At 49.1% G+C, this 27,150-nt stretch overlaps 2 protein-coding genes across 2 annotated transcripts in view; one reads left to right on the top strand and one right to left on the bottom strand.

Moving 5' to 3' along the window:
* Positions 1–27,150, bottom strand: part of LOC311315538 (voltage-dependent L-type calcium channel subunit alpha-1F-like) — a 167,986-nt gene that overhangs the window by 20,728 nt on the left and 120,108 nt on the right.
* hcfc1b (host cell factor C1b) lies at positions 248–27,136 on the top strand (the record flags this gene model as incomplete). Its single annotated transcript, XM_084445903.1, has 27 exons — positions 248–352; positions 2,196–2,395; positions 3,424–3,572; positions 3,733–3,893; positions 4,074–4,282; positions 4,714–4,798; positions 5,853–5,959; positions 6,395–6,574; positions 7,340–7,660; positions 8,175–8,329; positions 8,453–8,638; positions 9,787–10,011; positions 12,043–12,153; positions 12,274–12,481; positions 13,038–13,171; positions 15,027–15,165; positions 15,974–16,107; positions 16,807–17,773; positions 18,331–18,485; positions 18,818–18,973; positions 21,847–22,096; positions 22,862–23,349; positions 24,264–24,401; positions 24,627–24,812; positions 25,493–25,793; positions 25,948–26,011; positions 27,097–27,136. Exons 2-27 carry the CDS (start codon positions 2,218–2,220, stop codon positions 27,134–27,136), a joined length of 5,427 nt encoding a protein of 1,808 aa, XP_084302029.1. The 5' UTR covers positions 248–352; positions 2,196–2,217.

Here is a 27,150-nt window from a genome sequence, read left to right as displayed (position 1 = left end):
GGTATCAAAGGGTTATTTGGTTTATTTGTTGACTCTTACTGAGGTTGTTGACTTTGTTGTCCATCAACTTCACTTGAGCTGGCTGATGAAGACCACCTGGGAACGTCCCTACTCATCTATGCGCCATGTCCACTAGGGGCTTGACCACCTGGGAGCGTCACTACTCATCTATGCGCCATGTCCACTAGGGGCTTTTGGAAGTGAGGCTGGCGAGAAAATGGCGGCTTCCTGGGCGGCATGAGAAGATGTAGAGTTAGCCTATCTGTTTTTTTAAAATATACATTATCAGGTCTCTTCCTATTTGATCTAGTCCGCTTGTGATACTTATAATTAACGTAACAACTTAAAACGAGTAAGTATATGGTATAAATGATGTGTGTTAAAGCGAATTGCGTGTTTATTGCGACAGCTAGCTAACGGTGTCCGCCATTTTTCTTTAGGGAAGGTAGCTAGCAAGCTAACCAGCTAGCCAAGCTAACGAAACAGTCAGATTGTAATCATGGCCGATTCAACGAAATAAGTAAATAAAGTGTCCATCTGCATTTGCCCTATTCGTCAATGTTTGCAACAACGTTTAGTTACTCTGAAATAATGGCTTCTGTTTCTTCCATTTTGTACCTGACGTAAAAAATTCCTAGCACCTATAGCTAGCTAGAAGCTAACTAGTTGATAGCATAGTTAGCTAGATACGTGTTAGCTAGCTAGTTAGCTTAGTTAGCTAGATACGTGTTAGCTAGCTAGTTAAGTTAGCTAGATACGTGCTAGCTAGCTAGTTAGCATAGTTAGCTAGATACGTGTTAGCTAGCTAGTTAGCATAGTTAGCTAGATACGTGTTAGCTAGCTAGTTAGCATAGTTAGCTAGATACGTGTTAGCTAGCTAGTTAGCATAGTTAGCTAGATACGTGTTAGCTAGCTAGTTAGCATAGTTAGCTAGATACGTGTTAGCTAGCTAGTTAGCATAGTTAGCTAGATACGTGTTAGCTAGCTAGTTAGCATAGTTAGCTAGATACGTGCTAGCTAGCTAGTTAGCATAGTTAGCTAGATACGTGTTAGCTAGCTAGTTAGCTTGCAGGTAGAAACTTGATTAGCTACCTATCGTGCTAAGCTAAGCTATGCAAGTTATTATTTGTAACCTATGTTGTTTGTTATTCGTATGGAGGACTAGCTCAATGTTAGAGCTTCTGGGATGTGAGTTAAAACGTGACCGGAGCATCTAATCCTATAAAATAATCATTTGATGAAATAGTTCAGGTTTGCAAATGATTGGTAGAAGTGTTCGCTAAGCTAGCTTTGTTCAAGCAGCTTGTTAGCTAGCTAGCCAAACGGTAGCTAGCGTGGCTAATGAGCTAGATGTGGCTCAGTTGTATACACTAGCTACATGGCATTAACTGGCTTAGACTATATTATTTTCACCTTTTTGGTTATCTGATTGATTGATTTATCTGATATTGATTGATTTATTTCGCAAAACTCCTTTGGGATGAGCTAATTGCATGCTAGGCTAACATGCTAGCTACGTTAGCGTTCACCGCCTAATTTGGCTCTGGCCATTTTCATCCAGTGTGTTTCTTCTCTATGGTTTGTTTAGTTTGTTAGCTGGCTACAAGATGGCGGCACCCATCCCCTCGCCCAGACCTGCTTCTCTGGACGTTTAGCTGCAAACCCAAAGAACTAAACCTAGAATGCAACACAGGGCTTAGAATAGCTGAGGGAGATGCATCTTATTTCATGGCTGTAACTTTATGTTGTTCCGGATCCACGTTCATTTGACCTGCCCGGCTTTCTCTTCTTTTCTGCAGCAAAGCGTCTCTGGTTAAAATGGCGACTCCCATAGATTCTCTCTTGCCTGCAATATCCGTGCTAAGCTAAGCTAAGCTAAGCTGGGTTGGGAATAATAATAATATATCTGGCGACCATTCAATTCCAACTATCGCATTCAAGTGGACTTGAACTGAGTTAAAGGCAAAGTAAGCACGCTTTATTTATGATGCGTGCTACGTTTTTGAATCATCTACAAGACGTTTTAATCCTTCTAGCTAGGTAGCATTGTAGCCACCTAGCTTGTCAGCTAATCTGGCAGGCTAGCGCGTTAGCTGGCTGGCTTGTCTTTGTGGTGCATCTGTACATTTTCAATCATGTTGTGTATATATATATATATAACGTTATGTATTACATGTGGGTCTCCTCTTTTAAAGACAACCGTCATCCACCGGCACCATGACGTCTGGGCCCTCCGGCCCGGTGCTGCAGCCCCGGTGGAAGCGGGTGTTGGGCTGGTCCGGCCCGGTCCCCCGGCCCCGCCACGGACACCGCGCCGTGGCCATCAAGGAGCTCATGGTGGTGTTCGGGGGAGGAAACGAGGGGATCGTGGACGAGCTGCACGTTTACAATACAGGTGGGTTTGAAGTCGAGTGGTTTTGTCAGGGAAACACTGGAATGCATGTGTAGCTTAGCTAGCATGCTATAGTTTCCGCTAGGAGGGACGCTAGCTTAGCCGAAGCTGTGTTATGCTATAATATAACTACATAATTAATGCATTTGCCATAGTTGAATCATCTTTGGCTACAACGTTTGCATTGAGATGTTATTCATTGTTCATTGTTAGCTACAGTGTCTTGGGGACTGAATGTGAACTCCAGGGCTGAATCCCAGCTTAGCTGTCAGCTAGGTAGCTAGGTAGCCTGGTTAGCCAGCCTGCTGATGAGCAGAGGGGTAGCCTGGTTAGCCAGCCTGCTGATGAGCAGAGGGGTAGCCTGGTTAGCCAGCCTGCTGATGAGCAGAGGTGTAGCCTGGTTAGCCAGCCTGCTGATGAGCAGAGGGGTAGCCTGGTTAGCCAGCCTGCTGATGAGCAGGAGAGGTTCTTCCCGTTCACGCTGTCAGCTAGGGAGCTAGGTTAGCTAGGGAGCTAGGTTAGCCTGGTTAGCCAGCCTGCTGATGAGCAGACGAGGTTCCCGTTCACGCAGAACCGCCCGCATCGCGGAACTTGAAGAGGAAGAATACAAAGAGAGAAATGGCGGGTTCATGGAACACTCTGACGTCATCGACAGCATATCAACAAAGCAGCCTCCCATCCTTGTGTTTACTCCCATCCTTGTGTTTACTCCCATCCTTGTGTTTACAAGGGTTCACGATTGTACCTTCTTTTTTTAGATGGATTCATTTTCAGATAGATTAATGTTAATTTTTTTAGAAATATTGTTACTTTTTCAAATAAGATGTGGCTTTTCAGATAGATTTATCATATGATTAACGTCATGTGTATATATATATATAAATATATATGTGTGTGTATATAATATGTGTATATGTATGTATATGTGTGTATATATATATATATATATATATATATATGGAGTTGGATAGTGTTAGTTTGTTAATGCGAGAATTGCAAGTTGCTAACCTATAGAATCCCTGGCGTTTCAGCGACCAACCAGTGGTTCATCCCCGCTGTGCGTGGCGACGTCCCTCCCGGCTGCGCCGCGTACGGGTTCGTGTGCGACGGCACCCGCCTCCTGGTGTTCGGAGGAATGGTTGAATACGGCAAATACAGCAACGACCTCTATGAACTCCAGGTGGGAATTCATAACTGTCTGTGTTATGCAAAATCTGGCATTGAAACGGTTAGCTTAGCAAGGATCTGAAAATAGAACGTCATGTGCACCGAGGCAGAATTGGAACGCTGCTCGGCACGGCAGGGTCACATGACATCCCATTCATATTTTCAACCTTCAGGCAAGCCGCTGGGAGTGGAAAAGGCTGAAGGCCAAAGCTCCTAAGAACGGGCCGCCCCCTTGCCCCCGGCTGGGCCACAGCTTCTCCCTGGTGGGGAACAAATGCTACCTGTTTGGAGGGCTGGCCAATGACAGCGAGGATCCTAAGAACAACATACCAAGGTAACCAATGAGCGACGAGAATTAACACGTAACACTTCCTGGGGAGAGTTCCTGATAAAACAACAAATTCGTAAACTTTTGTTTTAAAAGGCATGCTTTTTTTTTATTTTACCTCTCCTCTCCTCACTCATCCCTTCCTCTCCTCCTCTCACTTCCTCTCCTCATCCCTCTCTCCTCCAGATACCTGAACGACCTGTACACCCTGGAGCTGCGCGCGGGCTCCAGCGTGGTGGGCTGGGACATCCCCATCACCTACGGCGTTCTGCCCCCGCCCAGAGAGAGCCACACGGCCGTCATCTACACGGAGAAGACCAGCAAGAAGTCACGCCTCATCATCTACGGCGGGATGAGCGGCTGTCGCCTGGGAGACCTCTGGGTCTTGGACATAGGTGGGATGTCGGGATGTTATTTGGGCTGGGTTAAAATGATTCAGAATCGATTCATGAATCCCAAAATCGATCTTTTATTTAATGAATAAATGAAGGAATGAATAGTAAATTCATTCATTCAATGATTCATTCATTCATTCATTTTTGGAAATCGGTATCGATACCCCGCCCTAGTATTGATGTGTTGCATAACTTGGCAGTCATGTAATTAAGGTTACAGCTATAAAAAAAAACTGGCTTAGGTTTTGGTAACACTAACCGAATCGATATTGAATCGAATCGAATTGTGATAATCGATTCTGAACCGTGTGAATCGGAATCGAATCGATTCTTGAAATTCGAATCGATACCCAGCCCTAATGTTTATGGGTTCTGCTTCCACGCCTTGTCTGATGGTGTATATCTGATGATGAAATCTCTCTGATGTGCAGACACTCTGACCTGGAACAAGCCCACTATCAACGGGACCGCCCCCCTCCCCCGCAGTCTACACTCTGCTACCACCATCACCAACAAGTGAGTCACTGGCCCCTCCTACCTGTCTCTCCTACCTGTCTCTCCTACCTGTCAACACATCCCTGTCTCTCCTACCTGTCAACACATCCCTGTATCTCCTACCTGTCTCCTACCCGTCAACAAATCCCTGTCTCCTACCTGTCTCTCCTACCTGTCAACACATTCCTGTCTCTCCTACCTGTCAACACATCCCTGTCTCTCCTACCTGTCAACACACCCCTGTCTCTCCTACCTGTCTCTCCTACCTGTCAACACATCCCTGTCTCTCCTACCTGTCAACACATCCCTGTCTCTCCTACCTGTCAACACATCCCTGTCTCTCCTACCTGTCAACACATCCCTGTCTCTCCTACCTGTCAACACATCCCTGTCTCTCCTACCTGTCAACACATCCCTGTCTCTCCTACCTGTCTCTCCTACCTGTCTCTCTTACCTGTCAACACATCCCTGTCTCTCCTACCTGTCAACACATCCCTGTCTCTCCTACCTGTCAACACATCCCTGTCTCTCCTACCTGTCGCTCCTACCTGTCAACACATCCCTGTCTCTCCTACCTGTCTCTCCTACCTGTCAACACATCCCTGTGTCTCCTACCTGTCAACACATCCCTGTCTCTCCTACCTGTCTCTCCTACCTGTCAACACATCCCTGTCTCTCCTACCTGTCAACACATCCCTGTCCTCCTACCTGTCAAACAATATCGTGATATGTTTATTGTATATCAGTGAACGCTGGCTACACAACGCTGGTAACAAACACGTCTTTAGTCTCTAGGCCTCCATGATATTACAACAGTTAAGCTCTAAATTCACAAAGTGTAGTGGAGTAGAAATGTGGAGAAATGCACTATTGGTGTGAACAGCAGCGCTACTGCAACGCTTCACACCTGCCCTTAGTGTATCGTATCGTTATCGTCAACCCAATATCGTGTATCGTATCATGAGATTAGTGTATCGTTACACCCCTAATGGAGGGTGTTTCTGTTTGTTTGTTTGTTTTGTTTGTTTGTTTTTTTGTTTGTGTTTCATTGTTGTTTGTTTTCTTCCCTGTGCAGGATGTATGTGTTTGGAGGCTGGGTGCCCCTGGTGATGGACGATGTGAAAGTAGCCACACACGAGAAGGAGTGGAAGTGCACCAACACACTGGCCTGCCTCAACCTGGGTACGTCCCACCAACCAAACCTTGCGCACGCATATGCGTGCCTGTGTGCGTGTGTGCGTGTGTGCGTGTGTGTGTGTGCGTGCGTGCGCTTTTATGAACCTCACAGAAAATAAATTCCCTCAAATTTGTAGAAGACAAATTCTATTCTGCTATCACAATTCTTCACTACAATGGATATGGATTAGCCCTGGACTATACATGCTGTAGTATATGACATCACTTGATTTAACATTCTTGTTCTAACTTGTATGTGTATCTGTATAATATGTAGTAGGGGCGGGACCTATGCCCACCTTCCTTGTTCTCTGTAAAGCGCATTGTGTTGCCTCTGCGTATGAAATGCGCTATACTAAAGTTTGATTTGATCTGTCCCGATGGAAATAAATAAATGAAATGAAATCTAATGCCATCCCCCCCCCCACCCGGCTCCTCCAGACTCCATGATGTGGGAGACGGTGCTGATGGACACCCTGGAGGACAACATCCCCCGCGCCCGGGCGGGACACTGCAGCGTGGCCATCAACTCCCGCCTCTACGTCTGGAGCGGCCGCGACGGCTACCGCAAGGCCTGGAACAACCAGGTGTGCTGCAAAGACCTCTGGTACCTGGAGACCGGTGAGTGGGAGCAGCAGCCTCGCTGGTTACGCCAGGATCGCTTCATTAAGCTTCATATACCAGAACGGCTCTGAGATACTCCACTACAGTTCATTAAGCTTCATATACCAGTACGGCTCAGAGATATTCCACTACAGTTCATTAAGCTTCATATACCAGAACGGCTCAGAGATATTCCACTACAGTTCATTTAGATATAACAGTACAGTTAATTAAGATATACTAGTACAGTTCATTTAGATATACCAGTACAGTTAATTTAGATGTACAGTTAATTTAGATATACTAGTACAGTTAATTTAGATATACCAGTACAGTTAATTAAGATACCAGTACAGTTAATTTAGATGTACAGTTAATTTAGATATACTAGTACAGTTAATTTAGATGTACAGTTAATTAAGATATACCAGTACAGTTAATTAAGATACCAGTACAGTTATTTAAGATACCAGTACAGTTAATTTAGATATACCAGTACAGTTAATTAAGATATACCAGTACAGTTAATTTAGATATACCAGTAGTTCATGTAGATATACCAGTACAGTTAATTAAGATATACCAGTAGTTAATGTAGATATACCAGTACAGTGGCATTTAGATCTACCAGTTAGATTTGGTAAAACACAGATTATAAAATAATTTCAAGCTCATAAAGACACTTCGCTACGCTTTCTCACCTCTGTACTTGCTAATATGCTAATGAGCGAGGATGACGATGGTGTTGAAAGCCGATCTTCCCGGTGTTCCTCGTTCCCCCAGAGCGCCCCCACCCCCCGGCGCGGGTCCAGCTGGTGCGCGCCAACACCAACTCCCTGGAGGTGAGCTGGGGCGCCGTGCAGACCGCCGACACCTACCTGCTGCAGCTGCAGAAGTACGACATCCCGGCCACCTCGGCCGCCGCGCCCTCCACCGCCGTAGGCTCCGCCTCCATGCCGCTGCCCTCCAACGCCCCCAAGAGCCCCGCCCCGGCCGCCGCCGTCGCCTCCCTGATCAGCCAAGGCATGCCCCTGCAGGGCATCACGCTCGTACCCTCCCCCACCACCAACATGCCGGGAAGCCCCCTGGGAGCCCGCGGGCCAGGTAGGGAACCGGGTTCTACAAGTACTTCCTGGAGTTATTTAGAAGCTAAGGAACCGGCGACCAGCTGAGAGTGCATAGGGCTGTTTTTGGAGCAAGGTTAGTTTATTTGTAGAGCACATTTCAGCAACAAGGCAAATTCAAAATGCTTCACATGAGACATTAAAAGCATCAAGACAAAGTGCAACACATAAAAGGTCATGTAAAACGAAATGCATAAAAGGACATTTAAAACAAAATGCAGGAACAATAAAATACAGGAATAAAAGTTACAGGAATAAAAGTTACAGTGCAGTGTATGATTGAATAATTATTTGATTTAATAGTATAGATTTAATAGTATCTATAATTATATAGATCTAATAGGAGTAGCGAGTCTCGCCCCTTCACCAGACAGCAGTTATTTGAAGCTTTGACACTAGCTGACCAATGAGAAGCTCTAGATCGGTTTTGAGTGCTGTAGCTCTTCTTAGAACCGTACTGTCCCCCCCCCCCCCCCCCCCCTCCTCTCCCTCAGCTATTCTGAAGGTGGCTGCCCCCCACTCCACCACTGGAACCTCCATCGTCACTGTGAGACAGGCCAATCAGGCAGGCAAATCCCCTGTCACCCTGACATCACTTCCTGCTGGCGTGCGCATGGTGGTGCCAAGCCCGGGCACCCAACCAGGAACGGTAGGCTTATGAATTTACGCACGTTTCATTTCCTGGTTAGTGGTTTCCTGGCTACTTCCTGGTTTGGAGATTATTATCGGTAAACATATTTTCACGCCTTTTTCCGTCTTCGGTCCTTCTCAGCAAATCGGCGGCGGCCCTCAGATGAGCGGCATGGCCGCCCTGGCCGCTGCTGCCGCGGCAACCCAGAAGATCCCGCCCTCCACGACCACCATGGTCAACCTCCCGGCCGGCGCCACCATCGTCAAGACGCTGGCGGTGAGCTCCGGGTCCACCAGCATGCCCGTCAAAGTGGCCTCACCCGTCATGGTATAGATCATGGGTTCCCAGACTCCATCAATGTGGGCCTCCCCTCTGAAAACAGTGACACAGCCGCGCCCCCCACAACCCCCCAAATTTGTCCATTTTGCAAGCCAGCTAGCCTATAACGTTAAATAGCTAAGTTAGCTCGGTGGCACCTGCTAAAACCATAGACATTTAAAAAATAAAAAACATGTTTTTCCTTTTTTTTCTTTTTTTTTTACCATCCCTCCGCGCCTCCCCTGAATTTCTTTGGGCCCCCCAGGGGAGGCCTGACTCACAGTTTGGGAATGCCTGGTCTAGATGATCCGTATGAACCGTCACAGGAAACAGAACCAGCATGAACCAACATGGATTCAGCCCGCTCACTTGCTCCAACGCAATATATTCTAGTTAGTAGCACGATGTTTCCATCCCAGAACTCGGTGAAAGTGTTGGGGCGAATGTGTAAAAACATGCGTTGGAGCAAGTGTTCAGTGCGTAGACTTGATAATACGACACCAGCGTTCGTTACACCTCTGCATACTCTACCGTTATCTGTTAATGATCCACCTGGGGGGTTCACTGACCCCACGGCCACGTCCAGAGAACTTCTATCTTCAAGGTCTGCCGCCGATTAGATTCAATTTTGGTCCTCTGATGTGGTCGACTGTTAAATGTCATCACCGGGGGCGGCTGTAGCTCAGCTGGTAGAGCGGGTCGTTCAGTGATCGAAGGGTCAGCGGTTCGAATCCCAGCTCCGACTGTCCACATGTCGAAGTGTCCTTGAGCAAGACACCTAACCCCAAATTGCTCCCAATGAGCAGGTTAGCACCTTGCATGGCAGCTACCGCCATTGGTGTGTGAATGTGTGTGTGAATGGGTGAATGAGAGGCCATTGTAAAGCGCTTTGAATGCCGCTAAGGTGGAAAAGCGCTATAGAAGTGCAGTCCATTTACCATTTACCATCACACCTATCCAGTATTTATCACTTCCAAAAATAGACCCAACTAATGTAATTCTACTTATAATTTCTATATTATCAGTTGGTTTGCTTGACACAGGCTGACCCTAGTTCTAGACATGAAAATGATCCAAATCGATCAAACTAGCTACCTACTTGTATTATTTAAACAAGATCCACAATTAGCTGACTTTGTTATTGTTGTTGTTTATAGGTGAGCAACCCGGCCACCCGCATGCTGAAGACGGCCGCGGCTCAGGTGGGCACGTCCGGCCTCACCACGCCCAACACCCCCACTCGGCCAATCATCACGGTGCACAAGTCCGGCACGGTTACGGTGGCCCAGCAGGCCCAAGTCGTCACGACGATGGTGGGAGGAGTCACCAAGACCATCACCCTGGTCAAGAGCCCTCTCACTATGGGGGGGGGTGGCACACTGGTATGTAGACGAGACTAATGGAGAAATTGTCAAGCAATCAAGCTTTATTTATACGGCACATTTCCTACAAACGTACCAGGTGGGGCGGAGGGGGTGGAAATGGAACATACTTTGCCCATATTTTGTTACATTAGTGTTATTGTTGCGTTAGTATTATATTGTATTTATTTAACAGGAACAATGCACATTAATGAACATTCCAGTAAACGTGTCAGAATTAGCCAGGCTAGGCTAGTTTTAATCCCTGGCCAGATATTAAAAATAACGTCTACCTGTTTGTTTAAAAAAATAAAATAAAATACGTGTTAAAATGGCATGCAGACAGAACATCACATGGCAGAGCGCAGACAGCAGAAGCACATGGAACAGCAGGATAGTAGCCACAGGACACTGTTGACACGCTAAAGAGTTACGTAAAGATGTGTAAGAGTTGTGCAAGATTTTAAATATTATACAACAGCTAGTTCCGACCGCGCATTGTGATTGGCTAAGACGCATTCCAAGCAGTGCGTTAAAACCCTATAATGGCACTGGGTTAATCACTAAATGTATTCCTACTCCGTCGCTCGTAGCGTACTCGCGTTGCCTAGCAATCGTAATCAAAGTCGGAACTAGCTGTCGTATCGCGGAGGTCTGAAACAACAGATTTAAGCAAGACTGAACACTATAAACCCGTCTTTTTCCAAAATAAAATTAACGACGGTGCAGTGCTGTTATATAAAAGCAATTAGACACTCAAGGTCGTGCTCTACTGTGGTTTATTGGCACGGCTGTGGTGCTTACGGCATCACATCGTGCCTGCGGCTGCACCACAGCCGTGCCAATAAACCACGGTAGAGCACTCCCTCTTGTCTTATTGCTTAAATATATTGCTATGACATATCGAGATGAAGTGGTTGAGCTCTGTGAAAAACGTTTTTTTGGTACTACTACAGCAGTTCGAATGATTGATGATTAAGAATTTTATTTATTTTTTAGATTAATGAATAAGATTTTCTGGCTGCTAGCGCTGAAGTTACATACCTAAGCAATAAACCACGAGAGGCCGTGTGTTATAGTGATTTTAGTAAGTAAGTAAGTAAGTACTTACTTACTTACTTACTAGTGATTTTATAACAGCTAGGGGGCGTTGTTAGGCACGACGCAAAGCTAGCTGTTATAAAATCACTATAACACACGGCCTCGAGTGGTTTGTTGCTTTTATACAACGGTTACTACATCTATTAGTGTAAAATAAACACACAGCAATGTAAAATATTAAGATTTATTCAAAACGAAGCATCATTCCCTCAATTCCGCCGCGCAAAATAGTTCCCCTAACAAAAGGGTTGCCAAGCAACAACAACAACTACAATGCATTGGATCAAATGGGAGGCGCATTAATACTGAAAAGGGAATGATATGCGGTCCCAGGTGTGTGTTACAAAGTATGTTAGCACGGCTTCCAGCCAATCGGAATTAAGAACCAGAACTAACCGTTGTATAATGCACATTTTATAACATATTCCTCTAGTTTACGGATAGACAAACAATAAGCACAGCAAGGCAGAGCAGAGCAGAACACCCACATGCACAAAAGATGAGCAAGCAGAGAGCAGAACAAGACAGACATGCGTCACTACAGGACAAACAAAAGCTGACACAATACACCTGTGACAAGATGGCCACCCACATAGTGGCACAATTCTGGTGTTGACATGTTTCATTATTAGTTGATGGTTTAAGGAGTGGAAAGTACTGAGTTCCATTCCCGTAAGGCTTGGATGGAGAGAGCAGCATGACTAAACGCACGTGCTAGTAGGATCAGGCCTGTCCCCTGTAGAAGCGCCAGGTGTTGTCACTTGGTCTAAGCTCTTTTGAATGACAATTCCTGAGTGGGTGAGGGACCAAGATGGATCTTTTTTTTTTATAAAACCAGACTTTATGTAATATGTAAACAGGTTTTACCAACTACGGAGGACGGAGTTCATTTAAACTTGATTGCCTTCTCAGTTGTCTGATGATGACCTACTTATACCTGTGTGTGTGTAGTTCTCGAACCTGAGTAGCCTGAGTAGCCTGGGTAACCTGGGCAAAGTGATGTCCGTGGTCCAGACCAAGCCGGGCCAAGCGGGCGGACAGGCCGGCACCCAGATCATACAGGTGGGTAGAGCCCGTCTTTAACGTGTTACCGCCTCCTAAAAACCCACCGGGAGGTGAGGTCTGAGGTTCCACCACGCCCTAACCCTGACCCCCATTCCCCCCCGCCCCCCCCTCCCTCAGACTAAGGGCCCCCTGCCAGCAGGCACCATCCTGAAGCTAGTGACGTCCGCCGACGGTAAACCCACCACCATCATCACCAGCAGCCAGGCCGGGGGCACCAAGCCCACCATCCTGGGCATCAGCGGTATGTCGCCCACCGGCACCTCCAAGCCCGGCACCACCATCATCAAGACTATCCCCATGTCCGCCCTCCAGCAGGGCGCCACAGGTACCAGACCGGACATGACAACACACAATACTAAAGTACAAAACAATTCAGCACAATAACGCACAATGCAATTTTATACATCTTAGTTTGTCTCAGTCGCCTCACAGCAAGAAGGTCCTGGGTTCGAATCCCGGTCGTTCCAGGTCCTTTCTGTGTGGAGTTTGCATGTTCTCCCCGTGCCTGCGTGGGTTCCCTCCGGGTACTCCGGCTTCCCCCACCATCATAAAGACATGCAACGTATGAATGTGAATGAATGTTGGTGGTGGTCGGAGGCGCTGATCGGCAGCCACGCTTCTGTCAGTCTGCCCCAGGGCAGCTGTGGCTACAGATGTATCTGACCACCCCCGGTATGACTGTGTCTGAATGAATACTGGACTCTGTAAAGCGCTCATGAAGGGCGCTATATAAATCCAACTTGATTGATTGATAATCTACCCGTTTAGATATTACATACAGTCCCATTCAGATTGGACTCATTCTTATACAAGACAGACCATAACAAAATGGCAGCAGGTCACTAACTTGTATCCTGTTTGTTTGTTTGTTTGTTAATCAGGTATGACGACCAGCGGGGGGATGAAGAGCCCCATCACCATCCTCACCTCCAAGATGATGACCCAAGGCACCACGGGCAAGTTCATCACCACCATGCCCAAGCTGGGCGGGGCGGGGCAGCAGGGCCTCACCCAGGTGAGCCCCGAACCACCGACCCACCTTCCTGCTTCTGACGGGCTTTATTATGATACTTCATTTACCATCCACCCTGTGATCCATAGGGTGCTCCTATACTACTGCTCCTATACTACTGCTCCTATACTACTGCTCCTATACTACTGCTCCTATACTACTGTTCCTATACTACTCCTCCTATACTACTGCTCCTATACTACTGCTCCTATACTACTGTTCCTATACTACTGTTCCTATACTACTCCTCCTATACTACTCCTCCTATACTACTGCTCCTATACTACTGCTCCTATACTACTGCTCCTATACTACTGTTCCTATACTACTCCTCCTATACTACTGCTCCTATACTACTGTTCCTATACTACTCCTCCTATACTACTGCTCCTATACTACTCCTCCTATACTACTCCTCCTATACTACTGCTCCTATACTACTGCTCCTATACTACTGCTCCTATACTACTCCTCCTATACTACTGCTCCTATACTACTGTTCCTATACTACTGCTCCTATACTACTCCTCCTATACTACTGCTCCTATACTACTGTTCCTATACTACTGCTCCTATACTACTGCTCCTATACTACTCCTCCTATACTACTGCTCCTATACTACTGCTCCTATACTACTGCTCCTATACTACTCCTCCTATACTACTGCTCCTATACTACTCCTCCTATACTACTGCTCCTATACTACTGCTCCTATACTACTGTTCCTATACTACTCCTCCTATACTACTCCTCCTATACTACTCCTCCTATACTACTCCTCCTATACTACTGCTCCTATACTACTCCTCCTATACTACTGCTCCTATACTACTGCTCCTATACTACTCCTATACTACTGTTCCTATACTACTGCTCCTACTGCTCCTATACTACTGCTCCTATACTACTGCTCCTATACTACTACTCCTATACCACTGCTCCTATACTACTCCTCCTATACTACTCCTCCTATACTACTGCTCCTATACTACTGCTCCTATACTACTGCTCCTATACTACTCCTCCTATACTACTCCTCCTATACTACTCCTCCTATACTACTTCTCCTATACGACTGCTCCTATACGACTGCTCCTATACGACTGCTCCTATACGACTGCTCCTATACTACTCCTCCTATACTACTGCTCCTATACTACTGCTCCTACTGCTCCTACTGCTCCTATACTACTTCTCCTATACTACTGCTCCTATACGACTGCTCCTATACTACTCTTCCTATACGACTGCTCCTATACTACTGCTCCTATACTACTGCTCCTATACTACTGCTCCTACTGCTCCTATACTACTCCTCCTATACTACTGCTCCTATACTACTGCTCCTATACTACTCCTCCTACTATGAACATGTTTTGTTTTAACTCTGTCCTCAGAGTTAAAACAAAACATGGAGAAGCAGCGTTCAGTTTTTATGCTCCACATATCTGGAACAAACTTCCAGAAAACTGCAGGTCTGCTGCAACTCTCAGTTCTTTTAAATCAAGTCTGAAGACTTTTCTTTTTGCCTCTGCTTTTTATTAAATCAAATCATTATTCATACACTGCACTGTAACTTTTATTCCTGTATTCTACTTTTCCTGCCTTTTGTTTTCAATGTCCTTTTTTGCATTTCGTTTTATATGACCTTTTATGTGTTGCACTTTGTCTTGATGCTTTTAATGTCTCATGTGAAGCACTTTGAATTGCCTTGTTGCTGAAATGTGCTATACAAATAAACGTGCCTTGCCTTGCCTATACACGGCGATGTCCGCCCTGTGAATACCAGATTAAGGACGCCCTCGTCTGTGACCGTAGCTCCCTCACGCCTGCCCTCCTCCGCTCTGTTTCCCTCAGGTGGTGTTGAAGGGCGCCCCCGGACAGCCAGGCACCATCCTCCGCACCGTCCCCATGGGCGGGGTGCGTCTCGTCTCCCCCGGATCCGTCTCCTCCGGAAAGCCCACCGTCACCACCCTCGTCGTCAAGGGAACCACCGGTAAGTGAGTTCTCGAACAGCGGGACTAGAACCCACACGGCTTCTCCAGTAACAGATTCGTCGTCTAACTGGGTCAAAGTCCTGGCGATGGAGGTTCTTCTGCCTTCTGTTCACTACTTATGTGACCTAGCTGTGTGTTTGTGTATGATGTTATCTAGCTGTGTGTGTATCATGTTAGCTAGCTGTGTGTTTGTGTATGATGTTACCTAGCTGTGTTTGTGTATCATGTTATCTAGCTGTGTGTTTGTGTATCATGTTATCTACCTGTGTGTGTGTGTATGATGTTATCTACCTGTGTGTGTGTGTATGATGTTATCTACCTGTGTGTGTGTGTATGATGTTATCTAGCTGTGTGTTTGTGTATCATGTTATCTAGCTGTGTGTTTGTGTATAGTTATGTTAGCTAGCTGTGTGTTTGTGTATAGTTATGTTATCTAGCTGTGTGTTTGTGTATAGTTATGTTAGCTAGCTGTGTGTTTGTGTATAGTTATGTTAGCTAGCTGTGTTTGTGTATAGTTATGTTAGCTAGCTGTGTGTTTGTGTATCCTGTTAGCTAGCTGTGTGTTTGTGTGTAGTTATGTCAGCTAGCTGTGTGTTTGAGTAGGGATATGATGTTCCTGTGCTTATCTATGTTCAAATTTGTCATGTGTATAAAATACACCGTAACCCTCCTGGCTTTTGGACAGGTGTGGCCATGTTTCTCCTAATAGACCGTAGATGTTCCCAGCAGGGAGGCTAGCTGTTGCTCCAGCTAACAGGGATGATTGTGGTGTTGTGTGTGACGGTAGGTCTCTCCCCTCCCCCGCAGGAATGACCACCCTGGGCACCGTCACCGGCACGGTCTCCACCTCCATGGCGGGAGGAAGCGTGGTGAACGCCACCTTGGCCCAGGCCATCGCCACCCAGGTGGCCGGATCCGTCTCCAGCTCCTCCCCCACGCAGGTAGGGATGAGAGCCGAGGATGACGGCGCGCTGTCATCCCTCGGCATAGGCAGAGAGTCAATACACGCTATCATGGCACTACACAGGCAGGTTCGCGGGGGGCGTTCCACCCCCCAAAAAGACCCGAGGTATTACTCTTGCCGGGGGGGGGGAGTACTTTCTTTTCTGGGTGGGGCGGGAACACCTACTGGCAAAGGTTTATTTCAACGGCGCCATGTTTAAATCCACTGCGCAAAAAAAAGCTTCCATGTTTAGCGATTAACGTTGATTTTCCAAATTGATTTTTTTAACTGAATTTATCCCACACATGAAACTGCTTTCCTAGTTCAATATTGTTGTAACTGAGACATAATAGATTTTCTCATAGACGGATGAGGTTTCTAAGTCTGTGATGACGACCAAAACACTTCTGTGTTTACCTCAGAACATCCTGAGGATTTCTCAAAAGAAACTGCATGAATACCGTACATGTAAACAGGAAACAGTTTTCCTAGTTCAATCTTGTAACTGAGAAAATATTTTTTCCCCATTGACAGAAATCTGAGTGAGTAATTTTCTCTGTTTCGCAACTGCCTTGATATAGCAGCTATAAAACAGGCGAGTCTCTTGTCTCGCTGGGCGTGGGGGCGGAGCCTATGTACAGGGCCCTTCAAATAAAGGCGTTACATGGCGTTCATTACTGCCCCCCTCTCCCTCTAGGTGACCCTGATCACCACGCCCAGCGGCGTGGAGGCCCAGCCGGTCCAGGACCTGCCCGTGTCCATCCTGGCCTCGCCCACCTCCGAGCAGCCCAGCGCCGGTTCGGCCGCCGGCGCCGAGGCCCCCGCCGGGGACAACCCGGGGACGGTCACCCTGGTGTGCTCCAACCCGCCCTGCGAGACCCACGAGACGGGCACCACCAACACCGCCACCGTGGCGTCGTCCGCCATGGGCGTGGCTGAGCGCGTGTGCTCCAACCCGCCATGCGAGACCCACGAGACGGGCACCACCAACACGGCCACCGTGGCGTCGGCGAGCATGGGCAGGGGCGAGGCGCGCAAGGTTTGCACCAGCCCCCCCTCGGAGACCCACGACACGGGCACCACCAACACGGCCACCACGGCCAGCTGCAACATGGGCTCCAACCAGTCCGGCGTGCCCACCTCCAGCGGGACCGACACCCCTGCGGAGTCCGGCTCCGCCGACCCCGTCTCCCCCTCGGCCGTGTCGGGCGCCAGCTCCGCCCCTGGGGTGCTCCGGCGCGAGAACCACCGCACCGGAACCACCTACACCTCCACCACGGCCCGCTCCAACATGGGCTCCGACCAGACCGGCACCGTCCAGAGCTCCGAGTCCAACGACAAGACGGACCAGGCGTCCGGCGGCGCCACCTCGCCCGTGTGCTCTAACCCGCCCTGCGAAGCCCAGCTGGCCGATGACCCCGACGCCGCCCCCGACGCCGACGCCACCGCAACCAGCACCACCACCGAAGGAGGGGGCGGCCTCGCACAGGTCTGCTCAAACCCGCCCTGCGAAACCCACGAGACCGGTACGACCAGCACCCCGACCCAAGCCTCCTCCACCATGGGAGCGTCGGGACAGAACGGGCTGGTCCAGAGGGTCTGCTCCAACCCCCCCTGTGAAACCCACGAGACGGGCACCACCAACACCGCCACCACCGCCACAGGTAGCGCTCTCACTTCCTGCTTTCAAACTACCAGCCATCCAACATGACTAGCTAGTAGCTACTAGCTAGCTAGCATGCGCCGCTCTAGACAGCTGATGTCAATCAAGTTTGGTTGAGAGACGATTTTGTGAGTCGGTTTTGCTGAAGAGGAACGATGGGTTGATTTAAATATAATAAAATAAACTTTATTTATATAGCACTTTTTCAAAACAGTTTTATGAACTGCCTTACAGTAAATAACAGAAAAGACTGGATTTAATACAAAAAATATATATATACATACATACATACACAGATACATACACAAATATAGAAAAGTAATAAATAAATTAAATAATAGAAAAGAAAAACTACACGTTGAATCACAAAAGCAGGGACATTCAATTAATTACCTGGATTAATTACCTGGATTAATTACCTGGATTAATTACCTGTAACTTGAGCACATCCCGGAGCCAGCAGTAACATTTCACTGTGATTGTACGCTACGTTTGCACTTGACAAATAAACATCTGGATTTGAGTCTTAATGCCGTGTTGTTGTAATTCCTCCTCCAGCCCAGCCGGGCGGTGATGGAGTGCAGGGAGACGGCGGCGCCACGGACGCCCCCTCCTCGTCCTCCACCACGGAGTCCGGCACCGTCTCCACCGCCCAGAGCCGAGCCATCACCACGGTTACCCAGGCCACGCCCACCCCCGGACCCTCCGTACCGGTGAGGACGGAAACGCATCAGTCTGGGACTGAGCTCAATCTTTGGACTCGACAGTCCAAAGACAAAATTATAGATGGTCTTTTTGTGTTGCTTGACAATTTTTGGCACGATGTCCCTTTTTCAAAATGTATCCATTCATTGATTTTTATTTATTTTTATTTGTAATTACAATAGCTCTGTCCTGGATCACTAAATGAATGAATCATGCCTCTTATACACTTCTCCGTAATCTCCCCCTCCGTGGTCTCTCCTCCCCCGGCCTCCCCCTCCGTGGTCTCTCTCCCCCCCCTGGTCTCTCCCCCCCTGTGATCTCCCCCTCCCTCCCCCCTCAGGAGATCTCGTCTATGTGTGGCGAGGACCAGAAGGCAGAGTCGTCAGAGGCCATGGCGGCGGGGGAGGAGCCTATGCAGACGGAGGACGCCGCGGTGGGAGTGACCATGTTGCAGGTGCACATGGAGACACAGTCCAGCCAGCCCGAACAGACGGAGGTACAGGACCGCTGACCGCAAGAGGGTTACCTGCACTAGTGAACAGTAGAGCGTACTATGAGAGGTGTTACCTGCACTAGTGAACAGTAGAGCGCACTATGAGAGGTGTTACCTGCACTAGTGAACAGTAGAGTACTATGAGAGGTGTTACCTGCACTAGTGAACAGTAGAGCGTACTATGAGAGGTGTTACCTGCACTAGTAAACAGCAGAGCGTACTATGAGAGGTCTTACCTGCACTAGTGAACAGTTGAGCGTACTATGAGAGGTGTTACCTACACTAGTGAACAGTAGAGCGTACTATGAGAGGTGTTACCTGCACTAGTGAACAGTAGAGCGCACTACTATGAGAGGTGTTACCTGCACTAGTGAACAGTAGAGTACTATGAGAGGTGTTACCTGCACTAGTGAACAGTAGAGTACTATGAGAGGTGTTACCTGCACTAGTGAACAGTAGAGCGCACTATGAGAGGTGTTACCTGCACTAGTGAACAGTAGAGCGTACTATGAGAGGTGTTACCTGCACTAGTGAACAGTAGAGTACTATGAGAGGTGTTACCTGCACTAGTGAACAGTAGAGCGCACTATGAGAGGTGTTACCTGCACTAGTGAACAGTAGAGTACTATGAGAGGTGTTACCTACACTAGTGAGCAGTAGAGCGTACTATGAGAGGTGTTACCTACACTAGTGAACAGTAGAGCGTACTATGAGAGGTGTTACCTGCACTAGTGAACAGTAGAGCGCACTACTATGAGAGGTGTTACCTGCACTAGTGAACAGTAGAGTACTATGAGAGGTGTTACCTGCACTAGTGAACAGTAGAGTACTATGAGAGGTGTTACCTGCACTAGTGAACAGTAGAGCGCACTATGAGAGGTGTTACCTGCACTAGTGAACAGTAGAGCGTACTATGAGAGGTGTTACCTGCACTAGTGAACAGTAGAGTACTATGAGAGGTGTTACCTGCACTAGTGAACAGTAGAGCGCACTATGAGAGGTGTTACCTGCACTAGTGAACAGTAGAGTACTATGAGAGGTGTTACCTGCACTAGTGAACAGTAGAGCGCACTGAGAGGTGTTACCTGCACTAGTGAACAGTAGAGCGTACTATGAGAGGTGTTACCTGCACTAGTGAACAGTAGTGTACTATGAGAGGTGTTACCTGCACTAGTGAACAGTAGAGCGCACTATGAGAGGTGTTACCTGCACTAGTGAACAGTAGAGTGTACTATGAGAGGTGTTACCTGCACTAGTGAACAGTAGAGCGTACTATGAGAGGTGTTACCTGCACTAGTGAACAGTAGAGCGCACTATGAGAGGTGTTACCTGCACTAGTGAACAGTAGAGTACTATGAGAGGTGTTACCTGCACTAGTGAACAGTAGAGTACTAGGAGAGGTGTTACCTGCACTAGTGAACAGTAGAGCGTACTATGAGAGGTGTTACCTGCACTAGTGAACAGTAGAGCGTACTATGAGAGGTGTTACCTGCACTAGTGAACAGTAGAGTACTATGAGAGGTTTTACCTGCACTAGTGAACAGTAGAGTACTAGGAGAGGTGTTACCTGCACTAGTGAACAGTAGAGCGCACTATGAGAGGTGTTACCTGCACTAGTGAACAGTAGAGTACTATGAGAGATGTTACCTGCACTAGTGAACAGTAGAGTACTATGAGAGGTGTTACCTGCACTAGTGAACAGTAGAGTACTATGAGAGGTGTTACCTGCACTAGTGAACAGTAGAGTGTACTATGAGAGGTGTTACCTGCACTAGTGAACAGTAGAGTGTACTATGAGAGGTGTTACCTGCACTAGTGAACAGTAGAGTGTACTATGAGAGGTGTTACCTGCACTAGTGAACAGTAGAGCGTACTATGAGAGGTGTTCCCTACACTAGTGAACAGTAGAGCGCACTATGAGAGGTGTTACCTGCACTAGTGAACAGTAGAGCGTACTATGAGAGGTGTTACCTGCACTAGTGAACAGTAGAGCGCACTGAGAGGTGTTACCTGCACTAGTGAACAGTAGAGTACTATGAGAGGTGTTACCTGCACTAGTGAACAGTAGAGTGTACTATGAGAGGTGTTACCTGCACTAGTGAACAGTAGAGCGCACTATGAGAGGTGTTACCTGCACTAGTACAGTAGAGTGTACTATGAGAGGTGTTACCTGCACTAGTACAGTAGAGTACTATGAGAGGTGTTACCTGCACTAGTGAACAGTAGAGTACTATGAGAGGTGTTACCTGCACTAGTGAACAGTAGAGTACTATGAGAGGTGTTACCTGCACTAGTGAACAGTAGAGCGTACTATGAGAGGTGTTACCTGCACTAGTGAACAGTAGAGTACACTAGGAGAGGTGTTACCTATAGGGGGTGGGGGATTTCATGTCATATTTCAGCAGGATCTTTGAGAAATCATCTCTCCCTCACCTGTCTCCTCTCTCCCTCACCTCTCTCCCCCACCTCTCTCCCTCTCCTCTCTCCCTCACCTGTCTCCTCTCTCCCTCACCTCTCACCTGTCTCCTCTCTCCCTCACCTGTCTCCTCTCTCCCTCACCTGTCTCCTCTCTCCCTCACCTGTCTCCTCTCTCCCTCACCTGTCTCCTCTCTCCCTCACCTGTCTCCTCTCTCCCTCACCTGTCTCCTCTCTCCCTCACCTGTCTCCTCACCTGTCTCCTCTCTCCCTCACCTGTCTCCTCTCTCCCTCTCCTCTCTCCCTCTCCTCTCTCCCTCACCTCTCTCCCCCACCTCTCTCCCCCACCTCTCTCCCTCACCTCTCTCCTATCTCCCTCTCCTCTCTCCCTCACCTCTCTTCCTCACCTCTCTCCCTCACCTCTCCTCTCTCCCTCTCCTCTCTCCCTCCGGGATGGTCAGATGGAGCAGGGCGGCGCCGAGCCCCTGAGCCTGCCCCAGGAGCTGATGTCGTCGGAGGGCGCGGCGGTCGCCACCCTGATGGTCACGGGGCTGACCCCGGAGGAGCTGGCGGTGACGGCGGCGGCGGAGGAGGCGGCCCAGGCGGCGGCGTCGGAGGAGGCGCAGGCCCTCGCCATCCAGGCAGTCCTGCAGGCCGCTCAGCACGCCGTCATGAGTGAGTCGGACGCCGCAAGGAGCCAATCAGGAGGATGTTAGGCAGGGATGGGATTTTTCCTGATTTAAAGGGGTAGTGCGCTATTTTGGACATTTAGCTTGTGGTCTCTCTAACATGAACCTGAAACATAGAGACCATATTTTCGCTGATCGTTCCAGTTTTGAGCGAGCTGTAGTTTTATCTCTCACTGGGCTACAATGGAAGTCAATGGGGTTGGAAAAACACATTGATGTGCTTGTCTGAGACAGGAAGCACAGGATGTAATCTTAACACAAATAGGGCTAAATATCCAAAAGGGCAAAAGCAAATGACCCCTTTAAACAGGATTTCCTGCTTTTCTGACCTGATTGGCGAGACTTGACTGCTTCACTGCTGTGTTTTTATTCTTATATACACTGCAAATCGTTCTGCGCTCGCCAAGATTTAGAATCTTAGAAATATCTTTGGAAATATGAGATTAATTATCTTGTTTTAAAAGTTATTTACAAGTTTCTATCTTATTTCTAGACTCGAACCAGCTTATTTTAATATTTCTTATCAAGTAAAATTATCTTGCTGCATGGAAAGATAATTTCACTAGTATTAAGTAATTTCTCAAATTCAGTATTTATTTCTTGTATTTTAACTAATGTTTTTTGCAGTGTAATTGATCTGTTCTGCTCCACCATCAGTGAGGTAGAAACTACTCATTGTTGTGACAGAAGGCCTTCCAGAATCTTCCATTCCTCCATACGATCCTCCATACAGCATCACAAACGTAACAGAGCGATGTGTGTATCTAACCTGGTCGGTTCCCCCCAGACGAGGGCGATGGCTCCGAGTGCCATCAGCCCACCACCATCCCCATCGTGCTGACCCAGCAGGAGCTGGCGGCGCTGGTCCAACAGCAGCAGCAGCTCCAGGAGGCGCAGGCCCAAGCTCAGCTCCAGGAGGCGCAGGCCCAGGCTCAGCTCCAGGAGGCGCAGGCTCAGGCGCAGCTCCAGGAGGCGCAGGCCCAGCTCCAGGAGGCGCAGGCCCAGCTCCAGGCTCAGCAGGCCCAGCAGGAGGCCTCCGCCCAGGGCCAGGCCGCCGCCTCCCTCCCCACCGAGGGCCTGGCCCCGGCCGACAGCCTCAACGACCCCGCCTCCGAGAGCAACGGGCACGAGATGACGTCGGCCGTGACCAGCGCGGTCGCCAGGCTGGCCAGCACCTTCGCCACGCCGCAGACGCTGGTCGCCGCCAGCCCCGCCAAGATGCAGGCGGCCGCCACCCTGGCCGAGGTGGCCAATGGGATCGAGTCAGCGGCCGGGGTGAGCGCGTTTTACTGGACTATACTGTGGTCTCCAGCTCAGTGGCCTTGTGGTTAGAGTGTCCGCCCTGAGATCGGGAGGAGGTTGGGGGTTCGATCCCCGGTCGAGTCATACCAAGGTCTATAAAAAATGGTACCCGTTGCCTCCCTGTTCGGCACTCGGCATCAAAGGCACTAAATCCCTGTGACATACTAGCATCATGTCCAGGGGGTGGACTTGTACATACTAGCATCATGTCCAGGGGGTGTACTTGTACATCAAGCTGCCTCACGCTAAGGAATCAGGAGATAGGCTCCTCCCCTATGGGCCACCATTGGTCCTCAAGGCTACTTACTCATACTGTGGTCACACCATGTTTGTTTACAATAAGAGTACTCTTGTAACCTTCACCTGTAATTGCCAAAATGGACCGATTTTGCATATACTGGGAGGCCTGGTTTAGTGTGTACTGTGATACGATGTCTAGTATACTAATACAGGTATTACAGGGTCTTAGTACCCTACCTCATCCCACCTCTCTCTAATCTGCCCCACCCCTCACCCTAAGTAAGTAACTAAGTAAGTAAAAGTTTATTTGTATAGCACCCCTCTCAACACCAGTGCTTCACATAAGGTGCAGGTAACAAAAAGTGCATAGTAAAATAAATAACACAGTAAAACGAGAACGTATACAAAACATGCATAGTAAAATAAATAACGTACAACACAGTAAAACAAAATATACAAAGAGGGGGCTATTTCAAAGGCCCTTATACTAATAGAATAAAACAAAGAAAGACCCAGCAGGACCTACAGGTGTGACATCAGCAGCAGGGCTCAAACGCCTGCCTGAACAGGTACGTTCTCAGGTGCCCCTTTAAAATATGTATGTATTTATTTCTCTCTATTATTCTGTCCACCTGGTGTATGTTCAGAAGCAGGGCGCCCCGCCCTCCATCGCCCCCAAACCGGCCCTCAAGAAGGAGAACCAGTGGTATGACGTGGGCATCGTCAAGGTGACCAACATGGTGGTCACACACTTCTACGTCCCGGCTGACGACTCGGTTACCGATGTAAGAGACGCTTCGCACGGCGCCAGGCGCCGTCTGTGATTGGATGTTTGGGAAGTTGTGACTTTTGAGAGTAGTGGGCTGTTGGATGGGATGTATTTGTACTCATTCAGAGGTGAAATTCCTTCTAATTTGGTTGTTTCTAATCCCTACGTTTTGTTGTTTTTAATATTGACGTTAATCACGTTGTTGTTTTAATATTGACGTTAATCACGTTGTCGCCGTCAGGACGACTCGGGGGCGATGCCCGACTACACCCAGATGAGGAAGATGGAGCTGCAGCCCGGCACCGCATACAAGTTCCGCGTGGCGGGCATCAACACCTGCGGGCGCGGCAACTTCTCCGAGGTCTCCGCCTTCAAGACCTGCCTGCCGGGCTTCCCCGGGGCGCCCTGCGCCATCAAGATCAGCAAGGTAACCTTTGACCCCGCTCGACGCTGACTCCACCACACCGTTCACCTGCTTCTGTTCGTCATGCTCACTACTGATGGGATAGCATTGTCCTTTAGCATTGTAGCATTTATTGTAGCATTGTAGCATTGTCCTTTAGCATTGTAGCATTAATTGTAGCATTGTAGCATTGTCCTTTAGCATTGTAGCATTAATTGTAGCATTGTAGCATTGTCCTTTAGCATTGTAGCATTTATTGTAGCATTGTCCTTTAGCATTTTAGCATTAATTGTACCATTGTCCTTTAGCATTGTAGCATTAATTGTAGCCATGTCCTTTAGCATTGTAGCATTAATTGTAGCCATGTCCTTTAGCACTATAGCATTCATTGTAGCATTGTCCTTTAGCATTGTAGCATTGTCCTTTAGCATTGTAGCATTAATTGGAGCTTGTAGCATTGTCCTTTAGCACTATAGCATTAATTGTAGCATTGTCCTTTAGCATTCTAGCATTAATTGTAGCATTGCAGCATTGTCCTTTAGTTCTGCATCGTTGAAACTTCCACTTCTCATGATCTCTCTTCTCTTCCTGTCTATCAATCCTCTCCCTCGTTCTTCTTTCTCTCCAACAACCCACTTTCCTCCTTCCCTCCGCATCTCTTCTTGCCCCCTCCCTCCGTGTCCCCCCTCCCCCGCCGCCCTCAGAGCCCGGACGGGGCCCACCTGACCTGGGAGCCCCCCTCGGTGACGTCCGGCAAGATCATCGAGTACTCGGTCTACCTGGCCATCCAGAGCAGCCAGGCGGCCCAGGAGACCAAGCCCTCCACCCCGGCCCAGCTGGCCTTCATGCGGGTGTTCTGCGGGCCCAGCCCCTCCTGCCTGGTGCAGTCCTCCAGCCTCTCCAACGCGCACATAGACTACACCACCAAGCCCGCCATCATCTTCCGCATCGCCGCCCGCAACGAGAAGGGCTACGGCCCCGCCACGCAAGTCAGGTGGCTCCAAGGTAACGCTGCGCCGAATGTCGGTAACATCTGAACGTCTGGTTCCTAATCAGACTTTTTAACCAGGCTGCTGGTGGTGGTGATAACCGTGCTTCTCCCCGTTCCCTCTCTTCCTCCTCCTCCTCTTCCTCCTCCTCCTCTCTCCCCGTCCTCTAGAAACCAGTAAAGATGGCTCCGCAGCTAAACCCGCCGCCAAGAGGCCCGGCACCTCCCCTGACACGTGAGTCCCACTGTCCTCACCCCCTCCCCCTAGATACCCCCTCCTCCACCCTAGACATCCCCCCTCTCCCCTAGACACACCCCCCCTCAACCCTAGACACTCCCCCTCCACCCTAGACACCCCCTCCTCTCCCCTAGACACTCCCCCTCCACCCTAGACACCCCCTCCTCTCCCCTAGACACTCCCCCTCCACCCTAGACACCCCCTCCTCTCCCCTAGACACTCCCCCTCCACCCTAGACACCCCCTCCTCTCCCCTAGACACTCCCCCTCCACCCTAGACACCCCCTCCTCTCCCCTAGACACATCCCCCTCTCCCCTAGACACACACCCCTCCCCCCTAGACACCCCCCCTAGACATCCCCCATCTCCTCTAGACACACCCCCCTCCACCCTAGACACCCCCCCTCTCCCCTAGACACACCTCCCTCCACCCTAGATACACCCCCCCTCCACCCTAGACACACCCTCCTCCACCCTAGACACACCCTCCTCCACCCTAGATACCCCCCTCTCCCCTAGACACCCCCCCTCTCTCCCCTAGACACACCCCCCTCCACCCTAGACATCCCCCCTCTCCCCTAGACACCCCCCCTCCACCCTAGATACCCCCCCTCCCCCCTAGACACCCCCCCTCCACCCTAGATACCCCCCCTCCCCCCTAGACACCCCCCCTCCACCCTAGACACACCCTCCTCCACCCTAGATACCCCCCTCCCCCCTAGACACCCCCCCCCTCTCCCCTAGACACACCCCCCTCCACCCTAGACACCCCCCCCTCTCCCCTAAACATACCCCCCCTCCTCCACGCTAGGTAACCCCTCCTCCACCCTAGACACACCCCCCTCTCCCCTAGACACACCCTCCTCCACCCTAGACACACCCCCCCTCAGACGAACGGTCAATATGGAACCCTTCATTCCACATGCTGACACCAGGTGCAGTTTCACCCTTCGCTGTGTGACTCATCAGTGTGTTGAATGGGCCTCAGAGTAACCAGGAACCAGGGGAACCAGGCCGCCCCTCTCCGTCCGAGACCAGCGTGTCCTAACGGGGGCTCTGCCTGTTTCTGTGTCCCCCTCGCAGGAAAGCTACTGGTCCAAAGAAGACCAGGCTGGACCAGTAAGGAGGGTCTCCTCT

The sequence above is a fragment of the Borostomias antarcticus genome (genome assembly GCF_949987555.1).
Source record: "Borostomias antarcticus genome assembly, chromosome: 11".
Lineage (NCBI taxonomy): Eukaryota > Metazoa > Chordata > Actinopteri > Stomiiformes > Stomiidae > Borostomias > Borostomias antarcticus.
The sequence above is the reverse complement of the archived record's forward strand: the minus strand, read 5'-3'. Positions and strand labels throughout refer to the sequence as shown.